Below are 17,974 nucleotides of genomic sequence, written 5' to 3' on the forward strand. Positions count from 1 at the left end.
TGTTGTTGTGAATGGGACGATTTTATTCCTTTTCATGGCTAAGTAGTATTCCATTGTGTATATATACCATATCTTCTTTATCCAATCATCAGCTGACGGGCACTTAGGTTGCTTCCACATCTTGGCTACTGTAAATAATGCTGCAATGAACATGGGGGTGCATGGGACTTTTGGAATTGCTGATTTCAAGTTCTTTGAACAGATACCCAGTAGTGGGATGGCCAGATCATATGGGATTTGTATTTTCAATTTTTTGAGAAATCTCCATACTGTTTTTCATAGTGGCTGCACCAGTTTGCATTCCCACCAGCAGTGTGTGAGGGTTCCTTCTCCACAACCTCTCCAACATTTGTTACTTTTTGTTTTGGTTGTTTTTGCCATTCTAATGGGTGTAAGGTGATATCTTAGTGTAGTTTTGATTTGCATTTCCCTGATGATCAGTGATGATGACCATCTTTTCATGTGCCTATTGGCCATCCATCTATCTTCTTTGGAGAAATGTCTGTTCACATCTCCTGCCCATTTTTTGAGCGGGTTGTTTGATTTTTTGTTGTTGAGTTGTGTGAGTTCTTTATATATTATGGAGATCAACCCTGTGTCAGGTATATGACTTGCAAATATTTTTTCCCAATTAGTGAGTTGTTTTTTTGTTTCAATCCTGTTTTCCCTTGTCTTGATGAAGTCCCATTTGTTTATTCTTTCTATTGTTTCCCTCATCTGAGAAGACATGGTGTCCAAAAAGATCCTTTTAACACTGATGTCAAAGAGTGTACTGCCTATATTTTCTTCTGGAAGCCTTATGGTTTCAGGTCTTACCGTTAGGTCTTTGATCCATTTTGAGTTTATTTTTGTGAATGGTGAAAAAGAATGGTCAATTTTCATTCTTTTACAGGCGGCTTTCCAGTTTCCCCCGCACCATTTGTTGAAGAGACTTTCTTTTCTCCATTGTAGGTCCTCAGCTCCTTTGTCGAAGATTAGCCGTCCATAGATGTGTGGTTGTATTTCTGGGCTTTCAATTCTGTTCCATTGATCTGTGCACCTGTTTTTGTACCAGTACCATGCTGTTTTGATTACCGTAGCTTTGTAGTATGTTTTGAGGTCAGGGACTGTGATGCCTCCAGCTTTGTTCTTTTTTCTCAGGATTGCTTTAGCAATTCGGGGTCTTTTGTTGCCCCATATGAATTTTAGGGTTCTTTCTTCTAATTCTGTAAAGAATGTCATTGGGATTCTGATTGGGATTGCACTGAAACTGTAGATTGCTTTAGGTAGTATGGACATTTTAACTATGTTTATTCTTCCAATCCACGTGCATGGAATGTCTTTCCCTCTCTTTATGTCGTCATCAATTTCTTTCAGGAAAGTCCTGTAGTTTTCGTTGTATAGGTCTTTCACTTCCACAATTCAATGGTTTTTATTATATTCACAGAATTACACAGCTATCACCACAATCAATTTTGGAATATTTTCACCACTGACTTTTAACTTATAGGAGAATCATTCTGGCCATCCTGTTGAAATTAACCCAATGGTGGGCAAGGGAAGCAGAGAGCTCATTTAGGAGGCTATTTTTGGTGACTTGGACCAGTGTGGTTTTAGTTGGGGTGGAAGAAGGGAAAGAATTAAGATACATTTTAAAAAGCAGTGCCAATAGGATTTGCTGATAGACTAGAAGTGGGATATGAAAGAAAAAGAAATTGAGTGTGACACGAAGGTAACCTGAGTTTACTGAAAGCCTGTGTTGTTGTTAACTGAAATGGGAAAGATTACAGGAAAATCAGGTTTGAGGGAGAGTATTAAGAACTCAGTTTTGACTACATCAAGTTTGAGATGCCAACTGATACCCAAATGGAGGTGTCAGGTAGGCAGTTGAATATACAGATCTGGAATTGGGAAGAAAGAGGTCCAGACTAAATATATAAATTTGAGAATCATTATACATAGCATTTAAAGCCATGAGACTTTGTATAAGACTACTAGGGAGTGAATGTAGACCCAAGACAGATGCCTGAAGCAACCAACATTTATAGACGGGAGAAACAGGAAGAACTAACAAAATAAACTGAGAAAGAAAACACAGAAAGGTAGGAGAAAAATGAGTCAAGTGTGGTATCCTGAAAGCCAAGTGAAAGGTTTTAAGACGTTGTGTTAAACTATGTTAAATGGTGCTAACAGGTCACGTAAGATGAGGACTGAGAAAGGACCACTGCATTTACCAATGGGGGGTTCACTTGTGTGATACTGTCATATAATAAGAAACATAAATTTTGATTTTCATCCCAGTCTCCTGGCCTAAAATCCCTGTAATTTCCTAAGTGATAAGAGTGAAAGGAGGAGCCGGCCCTGTGGCTGAGTGGTGAAGTTCACACGCTCTGCTTCAGCGGCCCAGGGTTTGGCCAGTTTGAATCCTGGGCGCAGACATGGCACCGCTCATCAACCGCTCAGTTGTATATTCTAGTTGAGTGCCTCTGGTTGTGCTGTGTGGGACGCCATATCAGCATGGCCTGATGAGTGGTGCCATGTCTGTGCCCAGGATCTGAACCGGCAAAACCCTGGGCCGCCGAAGCAGAGCGTATGACCTTAACCACTCGGCCACAGGGCTGGACCCCAATAATTAATTAGATTAAATGGGTCTTTTTATTTTTTTATTTTAACAAGAACATTTCAAAAGTTAATACAGAAAAGATTTACAATATGCTTACAGCCTCAGTGAAAGTACTTGGTTTTAAGACTACTAATTTCTTTTTTCTTTTTGTTTTACAAAAAAGCAATTTAAACTAAGATACATATAAATAAGACATATAACTGAGAGCAGACATCCTTGTCTTGTTCCTGATCTTAAAGAGAAAACATTCAATTCAGACTTTTAACATTAAGTATATTAGCTGTCGGTTTTTCATAGATGCCCTTTATCGTGTTTAGGAAGTTTCCTTGTATTCCTAGTTTGTTGAGTGTTTTTATCATGAAAAGCTACTGGATTTTGTCAAATGCTTTTTCTGTGTCTATTGAAACGATCATGTGATTTTGTCCTTTATTCTACTCATATTACATTAATATGTACTAAGTATTACATTACTTTCTGTATGTTGGACCAACCTTGCAATCCTGGTACCAACCTACCAATCTCAGTTGTAAATGGTATATAATCCTTTCCGCACGTTGCTGACTTCAGTTTGATAGTATTTTGCCAAAGACTGTTGTGTTTATATTCATAAGATATTAGCCTGTAGTTTTAATAGTGATGTTTTTGTCTAGTTTGAGTATCAGACTAATACTGACCTCACAGAATGAGTTGAGAAGTGTTCCCTTCTCGTTTATTTTTTCTAAGTCAATGATACCGATGTTGTTCTTTAAAACATTTCATAGAACTGACCAGTGAAGCCATGTAGTCCTGGGATTTTCTTTGTGGAAAGTTTCTTGATCACTAATTCTCTCTCTCTACTTACAAGTATATTCAAAGTTTCTATTTCTTTTTGAGTTAGTTTCAGTAGTTTGTATCTTTCTTGCAATTTGTCCATTTCATCTAGATTATCTAATTTGTTGACATGTAATTGTTCAGAGTATTCCCTTATAATTCTTTTTATCTCTGTATAGTTGGTAGTAATGTCCTTTCTTTCACTCATGATTTTAGTAATTTGAGTCTTCTCTCTCTTTTTCTTGTTAGTCTAGCTAAAGGTTTGTCAATTTTGTTGATCTTTTCTAAGGACCACTTTTGGTTTCATTGAATTTTTCTACTGTTTTTTTATTCTCTCTTTCATATATTTCTGCTCTAATCTTTATCTGCTTCTGAATTAAGCATGTCTTTATTGTCTCTATTTTTGTTGCTTTGACACCTGGGGCCTTGCTGGCACTGGAGTGACTGGCCCTTCCTGGGTTTGCCAATTCTTAGAGATATAGTAAACTTGTCTGTGAGAGCATCTTTCATATGCAAACCAACCAATCCACAGCCCATACCCCAACTACCTTCTCTATCACATTCAGGGACACTATTCCCTTGCCCTAATCATACCAGGATCAGGTACCAGACAGCCAGTAACGGACCCACACTCCAGAGACTGTTGAAATCATTCAAACTAGGGAATCTTAAATCTGCTTACCTGGTCTCACCCAGCCTGCCCACAGCAACCACAATAAAGGTTCTTGCCCTTGTTTCCCGTCTCCCGCTCCCTGACTCCTGACCAACACCAGTGCTTCCCCATATGCCTCCCTTCCATGGCATGGAGTGTCCCCCTCCTCTTGCGATCTGTGAGTGTAACAAACTATCTTTAATGGCAATCATCTCCTGATCTGTTGGCCTCACCATACCTGAATAATAAAATCTACATTTTGAAAGTTTCTTCTTTCTCCTTGCTTTAGGTTTAGTTTGCTTTTCTTTTTCTAGTTTCTTAAGGTAGAAGGTTAAATTATTGATGTATTTCTTCTTTTTCTTATAGTACTGCTTTAGCTGTAAGTTTTGGTATGTTGTATTTTCTTCTTTGTTTGTCTCAAAGTATTTTCTAATTTCCTTTGTGATTTTGTCTTTGACCCATCAGTTATTTAGGAATATGCTGTTTAACTTCCACATATTTGTGAATTTCCCAAATCTCCTTCTGTCAATGATGTCTAATTACATTATTCATTTATTCTTGACTTTAAGTGTAGGTCAGAATGGCACGGAATCCTATACTTGGACAAAATCTCTGTAACAGAATATCTACAATCAGATCAACTTCTATCTCAGTTGGTATCAGAGATAATCTTTCAATAGACTTTGGAAGAGGAGACAAAGAAATCAAATGAAAAAGTTGAGGACTATAAGCAAAATCCATTATACTCTGTATTTATAAGCATTTTACAGATTACAGAAAGTGCTTTTATATCCATGACTGCATGTAAATAAATGAATTTTTAAAAAGACCTTGAATATTACTTGTAACACAAATAGAGACAACTAGTAAGTTGGCAGAAGCAAAATACCTGATAGGTGTTGTCGAAACTGTCATACATGAATCTGGTGATCAAAGATGTCTTTCCAACTGAAATAAAAAGAAAAAAGATTCACTTAACACATTATACTGGGTTCTCAAGCAATTCTTCTACAGAGAACTGCAATTAAATTCAATGGGAAATAACTGAAATGGTTCTACTAACGATAATTAAAAAGAAAATAGCCCCGACTTTATTGAAATACCTTTTTCTAATAACAGATCATCTCTCAAATTAAGAGCACGGGTAAAGATTATTTATTTACTGAAGAGCTGAGGAAAATGAAGAGAAAAGATGGAGGAAAACAATCAATTATGTTGACATCTCTAATTCACAAAAGGTCAGGCAGATATTTATTTGGGCCCTAACAAAAAGAACTAGAATTAGACTGTGAAGAAATTATAGTTAACTTCCTGGCCAGGAAACTGAGGTCCAGGTCTACTTCATTCAGTGAATCAAAACATAACCCCTGGAAGTACAGACTAAAGATAGAGTCCTATGAGGAGCACGAGGGCTGTTAAGAACTAGACTGTTTAAGAGTGAGAAAGAAGTGACATGGAAAACTGTTTTGAAACTTATCTCAGGATCAGACCTCTCTACTTCTCTAGCAGGGCATATCCCAAAGATTTATAACACTTTTTTTTACAAAAAGATTGGTACCTGAGCTAACATCTGTTGCCAACCTTCTTTTTTTTCTCTTTCTTCTCCCCAAAGCCCCGCAGTACATAGTTGTATATTCTAGTTGTAGGTCCCTCTGGTTGTGCTATGTGGGACGCTGCCTCAGCAAGGCCTGATGAGTGGTGCCATGTCTGCACCCAGGATCCGAACCAGAGAAACCCTGGGCCGCTGAAGCGGAGCCCACGAACTTAACCACTGGGCCATGGGGCTGGCCCCTATAATACTACTTTTGTATTGGCATTGTTAGGTTAATCCATATAAAAGTGCCACTAGATCAGGGCTGGCCCCGTGGCCGAGTGGTTGGGTTCGCGCGCTCCGCTGCAGGCAGCCCGGTGTTTCGTTGGTTCGAATCCTGGGCGCGGACATGGCACTGCTCATCAGACCACGCTGAGGCAGCGTCCCACGTGCCACAACTAGAAGGACCCACAACGAAATATACAACTATGTACCGGGGGGCTTTGGGGAGAAAAAGGAGAAAAATAAAATCTTTAAAAAAAAAAGTGCCACTAGATCAAAAACAGTAGAATACTGGCAATATCTTTACCAATGGGCACGCTCTCCAAGGGCAAGAACCATATCTAATTTTCCTATTTCTCCAGCAGCTTGGTGCAGACTCAATAAATACTAAATGAATATAAGAAACTGTATTTATATCAAATAGAAAAGAACTGGGTAAAGAAACATCTCAAATGCTCCCCAAAATGTAAACACTTTGGGGAAGAAAAAACGATATCTAGTCATTCATATTTTAGTATGAACTTAAGTAACTTTTGATTTCAATTCAATTTTTAGAGACCTCATCCTAGCCTCTACATTATACCCTCCAATCATATGCGATATGAAAACCTGAGGTAAAAACTGGGCCAAAGAGGGAAGAATCCCACAAAATCACCTACTCCCAAATGTCTTATTCCAGATAGCTTAAAACAGGCTGAAGAGAAGAGCTATATCTAATTTCCCTAGACCCCAGTCAAAAGCAAATTGATGTCTGGGAAGAAGCCTCTTTACAGAGCAATGAGCTGACCTATGCACTTCTTCACTAATAAACAGTACATATAGCTTTTATTTTGTTTTGAAAAGTGCCCCCCTGCCCTTTACATTAAAGAGCAAAACTCATGTTGTAAAGCAGGCAGTACAGAAAAGATTAAAAAATTATGTATATCTTATCACCCATATATAACTGTTAAAACTTTGGTATAATAAGAATATGTACTTAAAGGCAAAACTCTAGCCCATTCATAGTAAAGTCAGGAATAATATATATACTACTATTATTTAACAGTGATCAGAATCTGTAAAAATTAAATCTAAAAAACTGAAGAGATAAAAGGCATGATACATTTTACAGAGGGAAAACATAGTGGTGGAGAAAAGCAAAGGATCATATAAAATATATAATGAAGAAATACAAAATAGCTTGTTTGTTAAAACAGTTTTTATTTAAAGGATTAAAAATTCATTATTAAGCATTTTAAATATGATTCTTCAATACAGGGTCCTTGTAAATTTATTGTTCTTGTTTACCCCAAAACTTCCTGTAGAATGGTATGCAAACTTACAATGATTTGCTTAGTGTCTGTTTTCCCTAACATATTAGAAGCTCCATATTGGTCTGGTTTACTCTACATCATCAGAGCTTAACACAATGGTTGGCACATAATACCAAGCAAACGACACATGTTTGTTGCATTGATATCCAGTACTTTTTCAGACGGTAAAAAATACACATCCAGGGTATTCAAAGTAAATCTTATTTTTAATGAAACAAACAGATTTCATTATAAATACTTGTACTACAAAACACAATAAATAATATACTTTATATTTTTAAAGATGTCCAATGAGAATAACCTCTGTTCAATACAAGGACTACATATTAAGTCTCTATGACTTGTAAGGCCAAGGTAATAGGTTTGCCTCCATATACAATAATGTAAAAAAAATGTAAGCTTTTTTTTTTTAGTGCCTGCCTTAGATCCTATACTGGGTATTTTATAGGACAATGGTAATTTTGACATTAATTTTACAAGGAGGAAACTTTATTTCCATTTTCCAAGAAAAGGTAACAAGCTCAGAAGTTTAGTAAATTTCCCAAGGTTAATCCATTTGTTCTCTGCTAAAATATGATTCTATTCCATTTCTAACCAAAGAGCATGTTCTTCCCAATATACTTTCTTTTGTTATTAAAGAAAAAAAGTAACATGGTCATAATGGCAGAAGAGCTATGCTGCACTACCTACCTAGTCTCTAGGTTTTAAAGAACCTGAACACAGACCAGAAGAAAATAGAAAATGAAAGAGAGCATATCGTTGAAAGAAAAACAGCAATGAATGAGATTTTCCAGTCTGTAACTTTTTGCCTGAAACACTACCCAACCTGTGTGTTCCTGGCAGCAGAAGCCTCCAAACTAATTGACTTGAAAAGTCAGAAAGGACAAAGTTCAGGGGTCACAGAACAGTGAGAAAGACTGAGAGGGCAATCCTGGAAGGGAGGGAGCTTGCAAAGAGAGTGAACTACAAAATCTGCATTTAAAACGTCCAAATCCTTGGCTGACTTCCTAAACTACCTATGAGGACTTGATAGGGAGACTTCATGGTTCCCAGTGAGAAAGTAGCTGCTGGATGTTGCTGTTCAAAACAGGAGAATTTAGAGTTTGAATCCAGCCAAGGTAACTGCCTTCTAAGGCAAAAACAACTCTTTGGAAGAACAACAAATTCCAGAGCCTCTGTATACACAGTCTTCACCATGTCCAGAATCCAATATAAAAAATAGTAGACATGCAAAGAATTTAAAAAAGATAATTCATACTCAAAAAAGAAGTAAAAAAACAGGCTCTAAGATGACACAGATGTTGTAGTTAGCAAACAGGATTTAAAGCAGCTATCATAGATATATACTAGCATTTAAAGGAAGATATACACATAAGAAATGAAGAGAAGAAAAATCTCCACAGAGAAATAGAAATGAGAAAAAATAACCAAATGTAAGCTGCAGGTAATTACAATAACTGATAAGAAAAAGTGACTGTTTAGAATTAACAGCAGATGGAAACAGCAGAGGAAAGAATAACTGAAGCCGAATGCAGATCAACTAGTCTAACATGTTTACTGAAGTTCCTGGGAGGTAAGAGAGAAGAAAATAGGGGAAAATATTTGTAGAAATAATAGCTGAAAACTTCTCAAATATAGTGAAAGACAAGAACTTTCAGATCCAAGAAACTCAATGAACTCCAAGCAAGATAAATACAAAGAAAATCATACTTTGGCAAACTACTAAAATCCAAGGATAAAGAAAAAAACCTTGAAAATAGCCAGAGGAAAACACATTATACATGGGGGTAAATTGGGGAGGAGGCAAGGGGAAGAATGAGTACAAATTTTCACTAACTTCTCCAAGAGAAAATGAGAGCAGAAGACAATCGAGTTATATGCTTAAATTTCTGAAAGAATAAAAAATTTTCAACCCCAAAATACTATATCCCATGAAACAACCTTTCAAAAGTGAAGGTTAAATAAAGATCCTTGCAGATAAACAAATTGAGAGAATTCCTTGACAGGAGATCTGTACTACAAAACAGCTTAAGGAATTTGTTCAGGCTGAAGGGAAAGGACATCATAAAGTAAGTGGTAAAGATGTGGATAAACACAGAAGATTATGTGTTTTTCTTTTAATTCACTTAAAAGATGTATTTAAAGTAAAAATTGTAATGTATTATAAAGTTTATAACATACATAGATGTAATATATGACAACCATAACACAATGGACAGGAGTAAATAAAAACAATTATACTATTGCAAGGTTTCTATAGTTTGGTGAATAGTACAGTATAGACTGTGAGAGGTTAATGATGCATATTGTAAACCCTAGCACAACCACTAAAAATACATGCAAAAAGGAACAGCTAATGAGTCAATAAAGGAATCAAAATGGAATAGTAAAGTAAGAACAAAAATCAAATGAGACAAAAAACAAAGAGCAAAATGACAGACCCAAATCCAGTCCGATCAACATGCAAAGTATATGAAAAGTAGATTTTAAAACTCCAATTAAAAGACAAAGATTGTCAGACTGGATAAGAAAACAAGACACAAATATTTGCTATCCATAAGAGACACACTTTAGAAATAAAGAAATTTAAAATAGAAGGACATAAAAGTATTCCAACAAAGAAAACTCCAGGCCTTACATGGTTTCCCTACTGAATTCCAATTAAACATGTAAGGGACTAAGACCAATCTTACATAAACTCTTTTAGAAAAAAAAGAGAAAGAACACTTTCTAACTTATGACATGGGACCAACATAACTCTAATATAAAAACCTGACAAAGACAAAAAAGGGAAAATTATGGACCAATGTCTCTCATCAACACAGACTCAAAATTCCTTAACAAAATAATAGCAGATGAAATCCACCCATATATTAAAAAAAGACACCTCATAAGTAGGTAGGGATTATCCCAGGAATAATAAAAGGTTAATCATACAAAACAAATCAATGAATGTAATCAAGAATATTAACAGAATAAAGAAGAAAACCTATAAGATCATCTCAATAAATACAGATGAAGTATATGACAAGATTCAATGTTGATTCATGATGAAACGTCCAAGCAAACTAGCAAGCCAGGAATGGAAGAAAGCTGCGTCAATCAAATAAACAGCATTTACAAAAGAACCTACAGCTAATATCAAATGTAATGGCAGGGTCCAGCCTGTGGCCAAGTGGTAAAGTTTGCATGCTCTGCTTTGGCGGCCCAGGTTCACCGGTCCAGATCCTGGGCACAGACCTACACACTACTCATCAAGCCATGCTGTGGTGGCATCCCACATAGAAGAACTAGAATGACTTACAATTACCATATACAGCTATGTACTGGGGCTTTGGGGAGGAAAAATAAAAAGAGGAAGATTGGCAACAGATGTTAGCTCAGGGTTAATCTTCCTGACCAAAAAGCATAAATAATAATAATAATAATGATAATAATTTTTTTAAATGTAACAGTAAACTCCAAATGCTTTCCTTCAAAGAATAAGAAAAAGGCAAGGATGTCCAATCCTACCACTTCTATTCAGCATATTACTGGCAGTCTTAGCCAGTGCAATGATGCTAAGAAAAAGAAAAGGCACACAAATTAATACTGTTCTCATTCACTGATGACAAGATTGCTTATGTAGAAGAATCCTAAAAGATTAATTTTTAAAATCTACTAGAACCAGTAAATTTGGCAAGGTCTCAGTACAGAAGGTCGATATACAAAAATCAATTGCATTTCTAAATATCAGAAGCAAAGAGAAAACCAAAAATTTTTAAACTTCATATATAGTAACATCAAAAAAAATAACAATAATTAGGAATAAATTTAACAAGATGTGTTAAGGCCGCAACATTGAAAACAAAACACTCTGCTGAGGGAACATCAATAAAATTTAAATAAATACAAAGATATACCATATAAGAATCAATACTAAGATGTCAATTTTCTCCAAATTATACATTCAAAACAATCTCAATCATAATCCCAATAGCCTTTTAAAAAATAGCAATTGACAAAGCAATTCTAAAGTTTAAATGGAAATGAAAAGGATCTAGAACAGTTAAAACAATCTTGAAAACAGTGAACAATTCTGCAGAACCTATAGTATTCAATGTCAAATTGTACCATAAAACTACAGTAATCCAGACAGCACGATACTGATTTACAGACAGATAAACAGATCAATGGGACAGAACAAAGCATAGAAACAGACAAAAGTCTCTAGGCTGTTGAATAAACATCTCTATCCCTGTAAGACCAAATCGCTATTTCCTCAACCCTACCCCCCTACCCAAAAGGGCCATAAAACAGATAATTCTCATCTTTTCTTCCACACTAGCATCTCAAGAATACTGTAAGAAAATGAGCTACAAATATATTTTAAAACCTTAAACAATTTTCCCAATACAAAATCGACATTTTATTCTCAGCAAACATCTTCACAATAATGATGCTGTTGTTAATATCAGAAGGAATTTTAGGTAATAACATGCTTTCATCCTAATCCTTAACCTTTCCAAATTAAGGAAGTAGCAATCTAATTCTTTTCTACCAACTTTTTTTTGTCAACAAACTTTTTAAAAAATTGTAGTCATAATAGTTTATAACATTGTGAAATTTCAGTTGTACATTATTATTTGTCAGACACCATATAAATGTGCCCCTTCACCCCTTGTGCCCACCCCTCACTCCCCTGGTAACCACTAAACTGTTCTCTTTGTCCGTAAATTTGTTTATGTTCCACAAATAAGTGAAATTATATGGTGTTTGTCTTTCTCTGTCTGGTTTATTTCACTTAACATAATATCCTCGAGGTCCATCCATGTGGTTGCAAATGGGACAATTTTGTCTTTTTTATGTCTGAGTAGTATTCCATTGTGTATATATACCACGTCTTCCTTATCCAATCATCAGTCGATGGGTACTTGGGTTGCTTCCACATCTTGGCTATTGTGAATAATGCTGCAATGAACATAGGGGTGCATAAGTTTCTTTTTATTGTTCATTTCAAGTTCTGTGGATAAATACCCAGTAGAGGGATAGCTGGGTCATATGGTATTCTTTTCTGCCAACTTTTGTTTAAGGAAAAGCTTTAACTTTGTTAATAATAGAGAAAAGTAGCAATGGGATGGGATTAATGCAACAGTTAATCTGAACAAGTGAAATTTTCTAAGTGATACAGTAGGAAAGAAGACTTCAGAGAAATCTCAAGGTGGCTTTTTTCCCTATTGCGAACCCTTATTTAAATTGACTTTTTTTTTTTTGAGGAAGATTAGCCCTGAGCTAACATCTGCAGCCAATCCTCCTCTTTTTGCTGAGGAAGACTGGCCCTGAGCTAACATCCATGCCCATCTTCTACTTTTTATGTGTGGGACGCCTGCCACAGCATGGCTTGACAAGCGGTGCCATGTCTTGCACCCTGGATCCAAACCAGCGAACCTCGGGCCACCAAAGTGGAATGTGAGAACTTAACTGCTATGTCACAGGCCTGACCCCTTAAATTGACTTTTTTTGTGTGTGTGAGGAAGACTGTCACTGAACTGACATCCATGCCAATCTTCCTCTATTTTATGTGGGATGCCACCACAGCGTGGCTTGATGAGCGGTACTAAGTCTGCACCTAGGATTTGAACCTCCAAAATGTGGGCCACTGGAGCAGAGCATGCCAACTTCATCATTACGCCACCAGGCCAGCCCCTGACAATGCTTTTAAAAATACTCTCTTCATTGATGAAAGTAGCATCCAGAATCAAAGATTATATCCTAATTCTGGGAGTTTGCCTCTAAAACTGTAATAAGATCTAAGGCCTAAATTTTATTTTATAGAAGTATTTAAGACGAACTTAGTAAAGTTTAAGTAAAATGTCTTTATTTTGTTTACAAAAAGTTTAAAAACTTTAATGAGGGGTCTCTAAGAAGCAAGCAAAAATCAGAAAGTCCTTTGAATACATAGTAAAAAAGGGCATTTATGCTTAGTCCAGGGCTTTTTTCACTTTGTTATTTATACTATGCCAGACACTGCACAAATAGTTTTTGAGGATCATGTTTTCGATTTCACAGCCACTCAAGAGCCACTGTATCCTTACGAAGTAAGGCTACTCCACTTTTTAAGATATTCTTCCTTATGAAGAGCAGATGAGTTCCAAAAACCCATAACCTGGGTCTAACCATGAGAAAAAACATCAGACAAATTCCAGTAGAGGAGCATTCTACCAAATACTTGATCAGCACTCCTCAAACTCTCAAGGTCATTAAGATTGAAAGTGTGAGAACCTGTCACAGCCAAGGAGAACCTAAGGAGACAGGACAACTAAATGTAATATGATATCTGAGAGGATCCTGGAACAGAGAAAGAACATTAGATAAAGCTAAGAAAACCTGAATAAAGTATGGATTTTACTTAATAATGTATAATACTAGTTCATTAACTACGAAAAATGTACCATATTAATAAAAGACGTCAATAGTAGGAGAAAAATGGGTATGGGTTTATAGGAACTCTCTCTACTATCTTCTCAGTTTTCCCACAAATCTACAATTATTCCAAAAAAGCTTATTTAAAAAGTTTTATTCAATATTCATATACCCTTAAACAAAATAAAGCAAATAAAAAAGGCAGGTAAGTGGTTTCCTGGGGTAGTAGGCAAAGAGAGGAATCTTTTAGGGATGATAGAAATATTCCTTATTTTGTGGTGATGATTACACTGTCAAAACTCACTGAATTGTACACTTTAACTAGATTCAGTTCATTATCTGTAAATTAATCCTCAATAAAACTAATAAAGAAAAATAATCTGTCCCTTAATAAAACATCACAAAGGTTTTAAGTGAAGTTTCAAGTGACCAGTATTTAAACTTCTAAAAGACTCAACCGCTAGGACAGTGGTCTCCCAGGTGTTCTGACTATACCACCACAGTGAGAAATACATTTTAAATTCCAACTCAGTACATAATTACATAACTGAAATAAAAGTTTTACGAAACAACTTGCTAAAGACAATGCACTCGGATATTTTCTCTTCCATTGTTTTATAGGCTAATTGCTAAAATAGTTACTGATAGAATAAGATTTCTGGGACTGGCTTTAAAATATCCCTATGGACATTACAGTCTACTTCCCAAACTCAAAGGAAAAGAGGTCATTATTTCATCAAGTATGATGTTACTTTGTAATTTGGGAGAGGGGAGGTTGCTGGTAAATATCCTTTATCAGATTTAGAATGTTCACTTCTATACTTAATTAAAAGTTTATAGCTAACTACAAACAGGTTTTGAATTTTGCGAAACGCCTTTCTTGCATCTATTAAAATGATTATATGGTTTTCCTCCTTTCTGTTAATGCAGTGAATTAGAATGACTAACTTTCAAATGTCGAATCAATCTTGTATGTATAACTGATTTTTTAAAAAATCTGACAAAATTATAAAAAGGGAAAATTATAGGTCAATATCACTCATGACCAAAGATGCAAAAGAATCCACGAAATTTTTGAATTAATGAGTAAATTTAGTAAGGCCTTTGAATAAAAACTCAATATACAAAAATCAACTGTAATTCTATATACTAGCAACAACTGGAAACTGAAATTTAAAAAAAATACTGTTTATAACAGTATCAAAAGCAAAATACTGGGGCTGGCCTAGTGGCACAGCAGTTAGGTTCATGTGTTCTGCTTCAGTGGCCTGGAGTTCACTGGTTCGGATCCCAGGTGTGGACCTACGCATCACTTATGAAGCCACGCTGTGGCAGGTGTCCCACATATAAAGGAGAAGAAGATGGGCACGGATGTTAGCTCAGGGCTAATCTTCCTAAAAAAAAGACCCCCAAAAAACAAGATACCTAAGTACCTAACAAGAAATGTGCAAGAACTCCACAACGAAAATTGCAAAACACCACTGAGAGAAATTAAGGAAGATATTTAATACAGTCACATGCCACTTAACGATGGGGATATGTTTTGAGAAATGCATCATCAGGCAATTTTGTCACTGTGCAAACATCACAGCATGCACTTACACAAACCTAGATGGTATAGCCTATTACACACCTAGGCTACCTGGGTACTAATCTTATGAGACCACTGTTGTATGCGAGGTCCATCACTGACTGAAACATTGTTTATGTGGTGCATGACTATACGAAAATTTATGAACTGCTTCATAATTCTTATTTATTTATATTGGTCAGATAACACTAAAACAAACCAAACAGATATTTATATTTTCTAACTTTTTCCCACAAAAATAAGCCACTATAAAAGATTAATGTGCTATGAAAATAACAGTAACTCAAATCAGATGCTATGATTTTAGTAAAAGAGCTAAGTAAAAAAAACACACTACCTATATTCCATCATGATAACAAAGACAGCTGAAAAAGGTATCTAGGGACCAGAGCAGAAAAGCTCAGATGCAAGCAAAATTCAATGCAGTATCACATCCAAGATATCTCACCTAGGTGATGCAATTCTAAAGCAAAACAGAAACTCTATTAAACCATGCTAACGCTACTTTGATGTGGCTAACCTAATCAACATTAAACATCAATAAATCTAGCAGCCTTTCTCTAAAGACCTAAATTGAATAAAGATTTTGTTTCTCCTAAAGTTAAAAAAAAAAAAGAACTATAACTCCCCTTTACAATCATATTCAAAAATAGGAAGGATGAGTTTGGTTGTATAGAATATTTGTTGAAATAAGTAATTTCACATCTATGGCTCAAAAGCTGTTTTTAATAAAGGTGCTTTATTTCTCTACTATACTAATTATGTTAAAGGCATTAGACCTATAGTATGAGTTTCCAGGATGATGAAATGGAGACATCCAAAGCAAAAACAAAAAAATATTTACCTGCCTAAGAGATGAAGACAAGAAAGATACTCACATAAAGGTAAAGACACATGGCTACTCTTATCAAAGATAAATAAAAAGTAAACAAGTATTTTAATGCTTTAATGGCTACTATTTATTTTTCACTTCTTTCCAAAAGTACTAAGTGCTAGGGAACAAGGAGGTTGAGGGAAGAGAATGAGAAACAAATAAGAAAAAGGCCCCGACTGCAAAAGATTTTACAATCCACTGAAGAGACAACACACACACACATATAAGACAGTGAACAAGAGAAGAAAGCACTGTGCAAAGTGTCCAGCCTCCATACTACCAGAGGTATCTTTCCTCAATTTAAAACATTCCAAGGCTCCATACATTCCATAAGGTGAAAGTCAAAAATTCTTAGCAGGCATTCAAGGATTCAAGCAGCCTAGCCCTCTAGCCTCATCCCCTACCCTTGCCAAACACAAACTTCATCTGACAATGATGGAAAGCTATTAGTTATCCTCCAGGCATAACATGTACCTTGGAGCCTCTGAGATTTTGCTCATGTAACCTAATTTTGTGGAACTTTTCTTTCCTGGTTACATTAGGAACTTATAAATTCAATATCAGATATGATTCTGCCCAAAGGAAACAAAAGCTAAATTACCTTTCAAAATTACTTTCAGCCTAGGATTGTATTTTTCTGCAAGTATTTTAGATGGCAGCAGGGCTTTGATTTTATTCCTACGAGAAAGTCAACATCCATCTATGAACGTATTTAAGGATAAAAAGGCAAATTGAAAATAATCTGCACCCTCAAAGAACAGTCCAGAGGAAAATTCAATCTAAGTACTAGTGTAAGAATCACTTTACCAGCATTAACTTTATTCAGAAACTTTAAGTCTAAGTGTAGAAATTTAACATAAGGAAAAGCACAATCCACTTTTTCTTAGGGGGAAAAATAAGAAAAACTGGCGATATAAGAAACACTTACCTCAAATTATGTTGTTCGTGCATTTATTTACTAGTTTCTCTCTCCCAACTTACAAATAATAAGCTGCAGAAGAGCAATCTCATCTATCTTGTACATGGCTATACTCGTAGTGTCAGTCCCTGCCTGGCACTGAATGAATTAATGAATGAAAGGAAACTTCACCAAGTAGACAGCATTCACTACTAATCTAGTCCAGAATCTGGCGGACAACCACCTTGCATTCTTGGAAAAATGAAAGTAGATATAGCTCAGAGAACATACTTATAATAATGCTCAGGAAACTGAGGTTTTAAAACCAGAAGGCCAGGGGCCGGTCCAGTGGCGCAGCGGTTAAGTGCGCACATTCTGCTTCGGTGGCCTGGGGTTCGCCAGTTCGGATCCCGGGTGTGGACATGGCACCACTTGTCAAGCCATGCTGTGGCAGTTGTCCCACATATAAAAAGTAGAGGAAGATGGGCACAGATGTCAGCTCAGGGCTAATCTTCCTCAAAAAATAAAAAACCCAAAAACCAGAAGGCCTAATTTACAGAAAGAATTAACTTTCATAAAGATGGGAATATTCAAGTCAATATGACTAGCAAATTCTCTCACTCAAGCTGTACACTTATGATTTGTATGCTTTTCTATGTGTTATACTGCAGTAAAAAGTTCTCCTTATAAAAAATCTATATAAGCAACATTTAAAACAATAACATCTTATGAAGTTTTATACACACACACACGCACACTCACACAATTAAAATATACATAGTAAGTAAAGTCAAGAGAAGGGATAAGTAGAGTTAGACTTCTGAGGTCCCTGCATTGTCCAGATAGGTAAAGGAATCAATTAACTGTAGACTTTTATAATCCATGACTGCATGCCACAACTTCTAGAGTAATCACTAAATAAAAGGAAAAAAATGTATAACTTCTCAATTAGTAAAGAATATGGAATGATTTTTAAAAGATTATAAATTCAAATAATACAAGAAGAGCAAAAGAAATAT

The 17,974-nt window shown here is 35.8% G+C and overlaps 1 protein-coding gene across 2 annotated transcripts in view; it reads right to left on the bottom strand.

The window, feature by feature from the left end:
• The window catches only part of RAB6A (RAB6A, member RAS oncogene family), a 71,076-nt gene that overhangs the window by 37,148 nt on the left and 15,954 nt on the right, over positions 1–17,974 (bottom strand). For both annotated transcript variants that reach the window (XM_046685928.1, XM_046685927.1), the window contains exon 2: positions 4,954–5,012. In XM_046685928.1, the coding sequence (XP_046541884.1) occupies positions 4,954–5,012 (59 nt within the window). The remainder of the gene's footprint in view (positions 1–4,953; positions 5,013–17,974) is intronic.

This window comes from Equus quagga, chromosome 14 (genome assembly GCF_021613505.1).
Source record: "Equus quagga isolate Etosha38 chromosome 14, UCLA_HA_Equagga_1.0, whole genome shotgun sequence".
Classification (NCBI taxonomy): Eukaryota; Metazoa; Chordata; class Mammalia; order Perissodactyla; family Equidae; genus Equus; species Equus quagga.